The sequence below is a fragment of the Micromesistius poutassou genome (genome assembly GCF_964030765.1).
Source record: "Micromesistius poutassou genome assembly, contig: SCAFFOLD_5872, whole genome shotgun sequence".
NCBI lineage: Eukaryota > Metazoa > Chordata > Actinopteri > Gadiformes > Gadidae > Micromesistius > Micromesistius poutassou.
The window spans coordinates 1-12196 of record NW_028180343.1 but is presented as its reverse complement, the minus strand read 5'-3'; the positions used below and the strand labels follow the sequence as shown (position 1 = coordinate 12196).

Genomic DNA, 12196 nt, shown 5'->3' with positions numbered 1-12196 from the left:
GACAGTTGGCGGTCCCCAACCCCCCCCCCCCCCCCCTCCTCTCTCTCTGAAATAACTGGTACTTCCCCTCTGGCTGAGGAGGTGCAGGAGGGCGAGGAGATCTGGTGTGATGGGTTGGTTTCGTTTTGTTTGTTTGTTTTGGGCTCCTCCGAGCTGAAGAACTGGAGGTGCCCAATCGGGCTCTTTACTTGCGTGGTGGACACTGCCAGTGGTGTGCACAGAGTCATTGTGTGCATGAGTGTGCGTGTGTGCGTGCGCGCGTGTGTGTGTAAATATACAGTAAAATCAATAACCTATTTGAGGTGACGCGATGGCTTGAGAAGTGCTGTACAAATGCATTATTAAAAACACTATATATACTATATATAACACTATAGTATGCTCTATGCTGTATGCTAGTACGCTGTATAAAATACGGCATATTCATTTGCTGAAGAAATTCACTCGGTATACACGCTATGTAAATATGTTCAATCCGAATGCGCTTCATGACCATGCATGTATAAACGTCTGTTCATCAGCCACGGCTGTGTATTGGGCTATGACTAAATTAAAAAGTACATCGATAACAGTAACATGCTACACGAAAGACATGTGAAATTCATGTGGATGGGTGGACCTTCTCCGGGGTCTAGAGCCTGAACCCGTTGAGTGGTCCCAGCCCGAGGCAGTGCCGTGCGTCCTCCTCACTAACCATTCAGACAGCGATCCAAAGAGCCCTCATCACTGAACCAACTGGCCCCCCCGGGGGACAGGGACCCCTGGACTCTTCCTTAAGGCACCGACCACACGGATCACACAAAGTTAGACCATTTGCATGATTCAACCCGTTGTTTTACCCGTTCCGACGCAACGCACGTCCTTTCCCCTTGTTTTTTTTTTTTTCTTCTAGGGGTCCAATTTCACAGCAATTACACATGAAGTCATGAAGACATCACAGCGACCGGCCGTGCCCTGAGAGTCTTCCCCAAAGCCTGCTTCCGTCTCTTCTAACAAGGAGGGCAGGCCACGCCAGGATGAGGGGGGGGGGCGGGGGGGGCGGGGAGGGGCGGGGCTCACACTGCGCTTAGCGGTGACGGCGCCTGAGAAAGGGTCACTTTAAGTTGTGTTTTGAACAGGAAAATGACAAGAGCAGGGGAAGGTTTTTGCCGCATTATCGTTATGCAAACGCCGCGGGGGGGGGGGGGTGGGGGGAGAGGAGGGATGCGTTGAGGTGTGGCAGGAAGGAGAGGGAGTTAATGAAGGAGAGGAGGGAAGGGCGTCGGGGTGGGGGCGGCGGCGGCGGGGGGGTGGGGAGGGGGTGGGGGAACTAGAAGCGAGGAACGAGCGAGCTGTGTTTCAACTCCAGATAACCATCCTTTAGAAATACAACCGGTCGTTTATCGCACACCGCAAAACGTCGCCATTAGCTACTACCGACCAGACTACGACGCCGGTTTGCCAAATCTTCAAGATCCCATCCTGGGTAGGATATTTAATAGTCAATCACGCCGCCGTGATGGATTGACACCGATAGCCCCTTTTGTTCCGCGCAAACACGTGGCACCAGCGTGCACGTTTGGACTCAAGGGGTCTGGAACCAAGCCAGAAGTGTCTCGCTTAAGCCTTGGTTCCCACCACAGTCGCAGTGCAGAGCTCGTGATCCAGCCCGGCCCTGTGCGCCACTGAGACTCACTGGTACAGCCCCACGCTTCTCATCAGCTTATCCTAAGGTTAGATAATTAGCCAATACAAGGCCCGACGTGATCGTAACGTCAGGTAAAGGTATGAAGTGTAGCGTGGGACGCCGGGCGGTGACCGGAGGCAGTTGTCTGCTCCCTCCCCCATTCTTCGCCAGACTCAAACCCGATGCTTCTTTGCCAGGTTCTGGACACCGAATGGCCGCGAGGTTCAAGTCGAGCCCAGCGTCGTTGCATCCCCACGCGGAGTCACATGGGAATCTCCATACTAGGTCAGGAGACGACCCAGAATGGAGATTTCAACGGAGAACGTACTGGCTGACTTCTGCGTTGTTGCTGAAGTAGCCGGTATTTCAAATCTGCGTTTGGTTTTCTTCACCTCTGATGACATTTCATGGTAATTTTATGATTTAGTACCCTCAACTTACCACTACCCTCAAAGTTAAATATAGCTCCTTTAACGGGTGACCTTTGAACTGTTTTCCGTTTATTGTGGGCATGCTTGTCTGAAATGTAATGTTATTTGAATCACTCACACACACACACACACACACACACACACACACACACACACACACACACACACACACACACACACACACACACACACACACACACACACACACACACACTCTGACACACACACACTGACCTCCCCAGTTCTCCAAGCTGTAGAGGTTGTTGAAGTTGTGGCTGACGAACGGAGAGATCTTCTTCAGGTCGTGCGTCCGAACGCGGGTGGCCAGCAGCGACTGGTGGGCGTCCCTGAAGGTGGTGTCCATGAGCAGCAGGCCCTTGTGGGCGCGCACCGCCTTGGCGAAGCCCTCCGGCCCGTCTCGCAGCAGGACGTCCCGGAAGCCCCGCGGAGGGTCACCTGATTGGTTCAAAGGAGAGAGACGGCGTCAGCGCTGAGATCACAGACCGTTGCCTCTCTCTGCTGAACGACCTGTTTCGCTCAGAGAGGCGTCCTGTCCGAAGCAACACACGGTGAGCCTGAGATACGGGTCCACACGTAGCTGATAGGGCAGAGGATGCCTACAGGGAGACTGAGGACATTTCAGCACAGATTTATACGACATGAAACATATATACACACACACACACACATATATCTATATATATATATATATACACACACACTTCAGATTTTGTCATCATGGAGATGCAAGGGGGGGTTGGTTAGAGTTTCATTATAAGTCAGCACTAGGGACTCAAACAGCCCATGATGCAACACATAATCTATCTGCTTCAAGACACACACACATCATCACACGGTCGTCCCCGTAGCAGTGTCACTAGCTCCACAGCGACAAGGAAAGCGCTCCGCATGGCCCTCTTCAACACTCAACGTTTGTTACTTTCATTACGCGTTCGATTGGACAAATAACTTGCGAATTACCAATTAAACCGCCAGCCAAACGTGTCCTCCCCAACCTTCTCCTCCGCCCACGCTTCACTTTCATTCCGCCTCTTCGTTCCGTACCTCTAAGCTCTTTAAACGGTGAAAATAAAAAGCCTAGCATCTATTGGATGAGAGGAATTCTGGGAAATTTGCCGGGATCTATTTCCCCTCCCCCCCCGCCGCCCCCCGCCCCCCCTCCCCCCCCCGCCCCCGCGGTGTTACAATAATCAATCCAACCGCCCGCTAATGAGTTGCAACCGCCCTGTGTGCTTGTACTTCTACTCTAATCTCACTTTAGTCACTCTCACTCCCTCTGAGCAGGTGAGACACTCACTCTGTGTGCTTTGGCCGCATCACTGCTAAGGCTCTGCTAAGGCTCTCTGCTAAGGCTCTCTGCTGTAATTGTCAGTTGAGGGCGCGGTGTTAAACAAAACAATCCCTCTCTTACCTGCGCCCTGCTAAGCCACCGGCCTCTCCGAAAAAGACCACCGGCCCGGCACCGCAAACGGACGGCGGTCATTTTGAACGTAAACGTTACTCCGGTGTAACACAGGAGGGGGCGGTGAGCGTGCCTACATATCTAAACCAAACTCCCCCCCCCCCCGCGCGCTCACAACTTAAAAGAAATACGACAAACAGGTGGTCCACATTGAGGTCCGTCTGTGTGGAGCAGCAGGGGGCGAGACCTATACCAGATATTTAAGGAAGCGTGAGTGTGACCAGGCGCCCAGCCTCCCGCGCTCCGTAACCGTCTCTCTCTCCTCATAGCCGCTGCCCAACCGCCACCCTAAGGGTGGGGGGGGGGCGCCATCAGCCTGCTGCCACACACACACACGCAGACAGAAGCGGCCCCCACATGCCGCACGGCCAGACGGGAGACGCCCATGCATGCACACGTGCAAACACACACACACACACACACACACACTAGAGCGGATAAACCGAGGGAAAGGGGGGCTATTGGCATAAGAACCATCTTGAATAAACAATGGTTTGCATATAATCCTGCAAAGAGGGGGGGGAGAGAGAGAGAGAGAGAGAGAGAGAGAGAGAGAGAGAGAGAGAGAGAGAGAGAGAGAGAGAGAGAGAGAGAGAGAGATAGATGAAGAGAGAGAGAGATGAAGATGCACAGTGACAGACAGAATGGAGAAATGTGCATCCCAAGGGTTGAAACAACGCTAGATAGCTGACCCACTTCCTTCCTAACACACGCACACGCACACACACACACACACACACACACACACACACACACACACACACTTGGGCTGACACCGAGACAGCACCGCCATACTCTCCTGTCTTCTTTCAACCCGTCTCTCTCTCTCTCTCTCTCTCTCTCTCTCTCCCGCCTTATCGCGGTGCCTCCGTATCTCTCGCCCCTGTCTCAGCTGACATGATGTTTGCTCTTGCTTGGTCCCGTGTTGCTCCTTACATAACCAGCGTCTCTCCCTCCCCTCTTTAGGCCTCCTCTCATCCAGCATGTGTCTGCATTCGTCTGAGTCCACAAAGACACACACGGAACCCAAATTCCGGGAACGCGCGACAGCCCATAATATATTTTCTTCTTTCCTGCGTCAGTTCACTGGCCACGGCTGGAGTGACACACACACACACACACACACACACACACACACACAGAGACACACACACACACACAGACACACACGGCTTCATAATCTGAAAGGCGCCCCTCTTCCTGGCGGAGAGAATGTCGAGTGCCCATTTTTATCTTGCGCTGCGTTCCCTTCACTCGCAGCGGCCCGGTGACCGTGTGTGTGTGTGTGTGTGTGTGTGTGTGTGTGTGTGTGTGTGTGTGTGTGTGTGTGTGTGTGTGTGTGTGTGTGTGTGTGTGGAGGTACAGCTGCTGCTGCTGGTTACCGGGGGCAACCGAGAAGAGGAGAAAAAGGCCCGAGAGAGTCGGTCCCCGCAAGAAAAGGGATTTAAGTTAGTAAGTCGTAGAAGTTTTCAAGGAAAGAAATACACGGCCTGTATCTTTCCGTCAGCACCCCTGGCTCCAGATTCCCATCCAATCATTGGAACAAATGTTTTTTTTTCCCCTTTTTTCTGTCAGCAGCGGGGGAAAATACTCTTTGGACTCCAGACTCTACCTTGTTGTCGCTGCGTGTCACTCAGCGGTGTGTGTATACAATCTCAATCAGGCTCAAAAACTAAATTGAAGGGGTAACATACATAAAACACATCATTTTTTAAGACACAGATATCACTGCCATAATGACATCATTTTTTCTGACAGTGTTTTTTTTTTCCCCCCCCCGGCTCTGAACAGAGGCCGTCGGTGTGACCTTGATTTTTTTTGGTGGGTGGAAATGCATACATTTACACATATTAAAACTTTATTAGGTCCACGGGCTTGGAGGGCCGCGCACCGAGCCCGTGTCCACCGGGTCACTGGAACGCAGCCAAGACCTCAAGAAGTTTGGAAAGAGCTAAATGTGGTGATGGACTGGACCCCCCCGGGAATAACTTCAATGAGAAAGCTGCTTAAGCCTGGAAGGTTCAGAGATGTTCTCATAGTGCCTTTCAGCCGCTAATAGCCTGCTGATAACTGCGGCGCAGTTGTCCATTTCTAACACACTGCCCTCAAATGATTTATTACCTAGGGCACCTTAAATAAAGCCATTTCTCTTTTTTTATTTGTGATATCGTCAGGCTTTACTGGCCCTGATGGATTCATAGCGGGCGGCCGTCATGAATTTTACAGGTCAGGATCTACAAAAAATGATCACGTATCAATCCGAGACGTTTGATCAACAGCAGTGAAACTCCAGCGACTCACGTCCATCACGCTCTCAACAGAGGCACTTTCCGCATAACTTTCGCGCACCTTCCGCCTCTTCTTAAGGTCGGCTTAAATAACGTCTTACTGCTCCAGCGACGGAGACGAGCTGATCGGGTGTGAGGGACGGCAATGTGGCAGGGGGACACGGGGGGGGCGCTCTGCCTGACCGCGCTAAACTGAGATGATCAAATAAATTGCATCGGCGTGTAGAACAGAAGGAGACGCGGCGCGGTGGAACTTCGGTTACAGTTGAACATTTTTCGATACAGGACATCGAACACTGCCGCCCATCGATTTTCTATTTTCAGGGTGAAACCGCTGCCAGACAATCTCATGTAGCGCTCCCTAAGCCCCTCGCCACCTTTATAATCCCTTTCTCCTTCCAGGTCCCACTGCTCTCTCCGTCCTCCGTCTCCGTCTCCATCCCTCCCTTCATCCATCTCTACCGCCATCTCTTCCTCTCCCTCCATCCCTCCCTCTCTCTATCTATCCCTCCGCCCCTGCATCTCTGTATCTCTCTCTCTGTCTTCCTCCCTCTCTCCCCCTCCCTCTCTGTCTACCTCACCCTCCCACTCTTACTCTCACTCTGTCCATCCACAGGGTGAGATAATAAAGCACTAATCTCCCCTCTCCTCTCCATCCCTCCGTCAAATGAAAGAAAGGATAAAAGCACATTACAAATCTCATTACTGAGGTTTAGGTACGCTTCTGTGCACGGGGGGAGTGTGCACGTGGAAGCGTGCACGTGGCGAGGCTGCCTCGGTCGAGCGCTCACCCCGGTGAGTGCGTGCTCGTAGGTTAGGGTGTGGGTGTATGTATGACTAGTGCGTGTCTAGAGGTGTGGGTTGGTGCATCTAGTGGTATGTGCATCTAGGGTTAGAATGCAGGTTAGAATGTGTATCTAGTGATGTGGGTGTCCATTTCATATCTGCAGATCAGATCTATAGATCAGCCGTGGGATATATTAGGAAAAAAATCCATAAACGAAATGAACCCACAATAGCCAAGCAATCCACAAGTTGGTAACGTGTATGGAAATGTGGAAAAAAACGGAACAAGAAGGATGTTAAAAATGTGTATTTGTGCCATTTTACAAAGCACATGTACCAAATACTGGTGTGATGGGGATGCACACAATGTGAATGGTATTCTGTGGGCTACAACTCAATAAGAACTGTAACTGTATGCAAGCAACCAATGCAAGGGTGTGTGAGAGAGAGAGAGAGAGAGAGAGAGAGAGAGAGAGAGAGAGAGAGAGAGAGAGCGAGCGAGAGCGAGAGCGAGAGCGAGAGAGAGAGAGACATGATCCAGCGAACATGTGAACATGCAAACATGTGCACATGTCCCTGGCATGTCTGTGAGCACCTCTGTTGACTGTGGGATGATGGGAGCCATCACAATGAGATTGATATAAATAAACCAGCACACACAGACACACACACACACACACACACACACACACACACACACACAATCACACACAGACAGAAACACACACAAGATTACCTCTCTGTTCCGATAACACATAATTCCGTCCTGCGTGGATTTCAGACACGAGATTTGATTGGTTAACCCGATTAGGATTCCTCCTTCACACCGGCCGGACGTGGAGGCGGGGTATGAGCTGGGAGTTGTGCAGATACTATCTCATTCAGAAAATTCCTGGTGCTGTTTAAATACACAGAGCGCTGACTGCATGTGCATGCATATCTGAACTCCCTGCGTGTTAGGGGCTTGAGCCCCCTCAGTGTGTCAGGGTGGACAGTGGGGATTGAACTAGCGTAGGGCGATGTCCCCTAAATTGGCAGTTGACGACGTTCACAGTACAACATCACGATGGACGATGACATCATCGGGGGGGGGGGGTTTAGACCTGATGGGGAGTGGACGGCCAAGGGACACGACTGACGTTGTGGGCAAGATCTGCTCATGTGTGTGATCCGCGTAATAGACGGGCGGGCAGACGACCGATCTGCACGACCACTTTATGCGCCTCGCAGAAGTTAATAGAGATGATGATGAACAAAATAACACAGAGCAGGATCGTGAACGTTCACGACGTCTCGTGACAATTTACATCCCGGTGCTCATGTGTGATATCCGCGTGAAAGACGGGCCGACGACGCCGCCGCCGACGACTTGCACGTGCGCCACGCAGAAGTTACGATGGCGGCTCTCCATCGTGATGTCGGTCAGCCATAACATCGTCCATCGGCACAACCCTAGTTTGAACCCCCTTAGTGTGTTAGTACGGACATTGGGGTCTGAACCCCCTTAGTGTGTTAGTATGGACATTGGGGTTTGAACCCCCTTAGTGTGTTAGTACGGACATTGGGGTCTGAACCCCCTTAGTGTGTTAGTATGGACATTGGGGTTTGAACCCCCTTAGTTTGTTAAGTACGGACATTGGGGTCTGAACCCCCTTAGTGTGTTTAGTATGGACATTGGGGTCTGAACTCCCTTAGTGTGTTTAGTACGGACAGTGGGATTCGAACCCCCATGAACGATAGATGTCTTCTGCCAACCGGTCTGTTTTGGTGGAGAGTATCACGGAGCATCGTTGGATAACTGACAACGCTGATTAAAACACAAACAACACTGACGGTTCAGTTGTGCACTGAGCCGCGCACCAGCCTCCTCCTCCGTATGCCGAGAGAAAAATGATCATGAATTAATCAGTCAAGACGGATTCCCTTCTCGGGTTATTCCCAGAGCGGGAACCCACAGGAAAGACAGGAAAGGAAAAAAACAACAGCAGCCCGTAAATCGCTCATTAGGCAGTCGGCTCCATTTAAAATAAACGAGCTGTTGGTTTTTAAATCGCGTAGCCACGGGTCCCAACCGACAACAACGGCCCCGCTGCGGAGCCCCACGAGGGCCGGGCGGGAGCCGTCTCACCGCTGAACACGACGGGCGTGGATCTCCCGTCGCCTCTTTACTCGACTCTTTACGACGGACATAAAGAGTCATCGACAGGTCGTTCAAACGCTGTGCCCAGGGGGTCCGCGAAGGCTGGCGGACGGGTGGGGGGGGGGTGGGGGGGGGGCAAAGCAGGACCTTAATCTCCCCCCACCCCCCCCCCCAGACAAAGAGCCCGAACCGGAGGTGGGGTTTAGGTAGGGTCCACTTCCTGGGGCGGTACAGGATGCAAAAACTCCTGCGACCGATCCATCACCCCGGACGGCCCCCCCCCCGGGAAAGAGGGCGTGACCGCGGGGGACAGGTTATTACTGCCATGTGCTGACTAGTGGATCGTTTCAGCGGATGAGGAGACGCCGTCTCGTTTAACGTCGTTAGCCTCGCAGCGTAGTTGCCCCGGTCATATTTTAAAGGTTCATCTTGTCAAAAAAAGGCCTGAGTCAAACGATGACTCAGGCAGATCGTGATTATGGAATGTAAAATGCACTCTGATTGGCTTCTGATATAGCCAATGAGACACAGTGAATCAGCAGCATTAGGAGAGTAGAGTTAGATGGCACAAATCGGCCAAAATATGACAGGCAATTATGCTATAAAAATCACGGGATATATATACACGTATATATTCCAGACATAGTGAAACCTGTCAGAGCAGCAGCCCTGTCGTGTTCTACACAGACGGCTGCTGCTTGCTGTGTTTTTATGCGTGTGAGTCTTCAGAGAGTCGTAACAGAGCAGGAGGAGGGGTGGTTGGAGGACCGCCGTCCGGCGCTACGTACCCATGGTGACGGGGGGGACGACGGGGTCGATGGCCGAGGGCTTGGCCTTCACGGGGAGCGGTGTGGTCGGTCCGTTCACGATCACATGACCTGCGGGGATCACAAACAGAAGCGTGCGTGTCATTACACAAACATGTGACAAGTTGGAATTCAATTTGGTTCAAGTACTGTGTCATTTTTCGGTAAGTCAACGCCAATCCAAACTAAAGCTCGTGGAGTCAGTGACGTGACATTTAATCCATGTAATACATTTTTGTCTGTCTTACTAAAATGATCAATGCTTGAAGGAAATGAACGATGAAAAGTGTAAAATAAAATAATAATAAAAAATAATAAACCCAATCCGAAATGACGTTAAAAGCCAGTTGCTGAAACACATTCGGACATATTTGAATTATTCCCACCCAATACCGACTAGAGAGTAAAAGTCGGAGGTAATTTGATGTGCTTAATACTTTAGCTGACGTGAAACATAAACCACTCAAAAGGGTTTTCCGCCAGAGCAAAATGATTTTTTTTCCTTCTTTAAATAGAGGTCTGCCGGTACTCAAGGTAAGCGATATATCAGCCTTTCACTCCGTGAAACTGCCCACCGGATCTCTCTGTGGCCCTCAGGTTTTTATTTGACTGAATACTGAATATTTCGGGTCGGCGTAGCTCAGGAGGCAGAGCAGGTCGACTTGTAACCTGAAGGTTGCTGGTTCGATCCCCGGCTCCTCCTAGTAGTCGATGTGTCCCTGAGCGAGACGCTTAACCCCTAACTGCTCCTGACGAGCCGGCTGTCGCCTTGCGTGGTTGACTCCGCCGTCGGTGTGTGTTAACCGTTTAATCGTTTTAGACAAGAGTGTCTGCTAAATGCCCTAAATGTAAATGTGTGAGAGGGAAAGAACATACGAGAGTATGATTAAATGTATGTTCTATATTATATATATATATATATATATATATATATATATATATTATTTACATGGATGCATGTATAACTGTGTGTGTAAGAATGTGTGTGTGTGTGTGTGTGTGTGTGTAAGAGGACATGTGTGCGTTGACAGCTGTATGCATATCCGGCCTTGTGTGAATGGACAGACGTACTGCTGTATTGGTGTGTTCCTGTACACGTGTGTGTGTGTGTGTGTGTGTGTGTGTGTGTGTGTGTGTGTGTGTGTGTGTGTGTGTGTGTGTGTGTGTGTGTGTGTGTGTGTGTGTGTGTGTGTGTGTGTACGTGCACGTGCGCGTGCGTGTGTTCTTGTGTGTGTGTGTTTTTATGCGCGTGCGTACGTGCGTGCGTGCACATGTGCATGTGCGCGTATGTGTGTGTGTCTTTATATATGTGTGTGTGTACGTGCATGCGTGCGTGCGTGTACCTGTGCATGTGTGCGTATGTGTGTGTCTTTATATACATGTGAGCGTGCGCGTGCGTGCGTGCACACTGACCGAGGTAGTGCAGCAGTTTCTGGGCGCGGTTCTGCGTGGGCTTCAGGTTGAACAGCTCCTGGTTCTCGTCGATGAACTGGGTGTCCACCGTGGCGTGCAGGAACTGGGAGTTGGAGAGCACGTTCTGCAGGAAGGGGATGTTGGTCTGGGCGGGGGGCGAGAGAGAGAGAGAGAGAGAGAGAGAGAGAGGGGAGAGGCCTTTAATTAACCAGCCACAACAACCACAAATCAAAACATTGATTTTAGAATAAAGAAAGACAGTGGTGGCATTGTAAGAACGCACGCACACACACGCACACACACGCACGCACCCACCCCATTGTTAAGTCAAGTAAAGCTAATAGATAACAAAGCTGAAAGCAGCTTCTCAGACAAGACGTAAGCATCCAAGCTAACAGACGCAAGACTATATAATCCATTTACGATTCCAATCTCGCATTGTGCTCCACAAAATTACCGTCAACAACGCAAACACAGACGTACGCACAAACACACACGCACACGCCGCTCGCACGCACACACACACACACACACACGCGCACACACAAGCATGCTGAGAAACAAAAATAAGTAAGTTGGCAGAACTGATTTCAGAATTTAATTGCCAGGTTCTGTTGGATTTGTTGTTGCTGCACAATGTTTTTGTCTATAAAAATGTAATCAAGCTAATTAATTGTGTGCGGGCTCAATAGCGTGCATGCGTGCGCTAGATGGATGATGGAGGCAATTCTTGAAGGAGCTTTTCCTGAAAGTATTATTCATCTATATTATTAAATATATTTATGTAATATTTATATATGTTGTCCTGGATTGTGCCGCGTATCCGCCTAAGAAGAACACAGGAACTGACACTCAGGAGTTCAGCAGAACAGGCAGACAGACAGTAGGGCAGACAGACAGACAGACAGACAGACAGTAGGGCAGACAGACAGACAGACAGGCAGGCAGGCAGACAAGCAGACAGACAGACAGTAGGGCAGACAGTAGGGCAGAAAGACAGACAGTAGGGCAGGCAGACAGACAGTAGGGAAGACAGACAGACAGTAGAGTAGAAAGACAGACAAACAGGCAGACAGACAGACAGGCAGACAGACAGACAGACAGACAGTAGGGCAGGCAGTAGGGCAGACAGACAGACAGTAGGGCAGACAGACAGACAGTAGGGCAGACAGACAGACAGTAG

The 12196-nt window shown here is 50.7% G+C and overlaps 1 protein-coding gene across 1 annotated transcript; it reads right to left on the bottom strand.

The window, feature by feature from the left end:
- Positions 1–2331: 2331 nt before the first annotated feature.
- Positions 2332–11211, bottom strand: LOC311370907 (pyruvate carboxylase, mitochondrial-like; the record flags this gene model as incomplete). Its single annotated transcript, XM_084489198.1, has 3 exons — positions 2332–2553; positions 9583–9672; positions 11014–11211. Coding segments are annotated over 3 exons (510 nt in total), but the record flags the coding sequence as incomplete, so codon positions are not given.
- Positions 11212–12196: the final 985 nt, after the last annotated feature.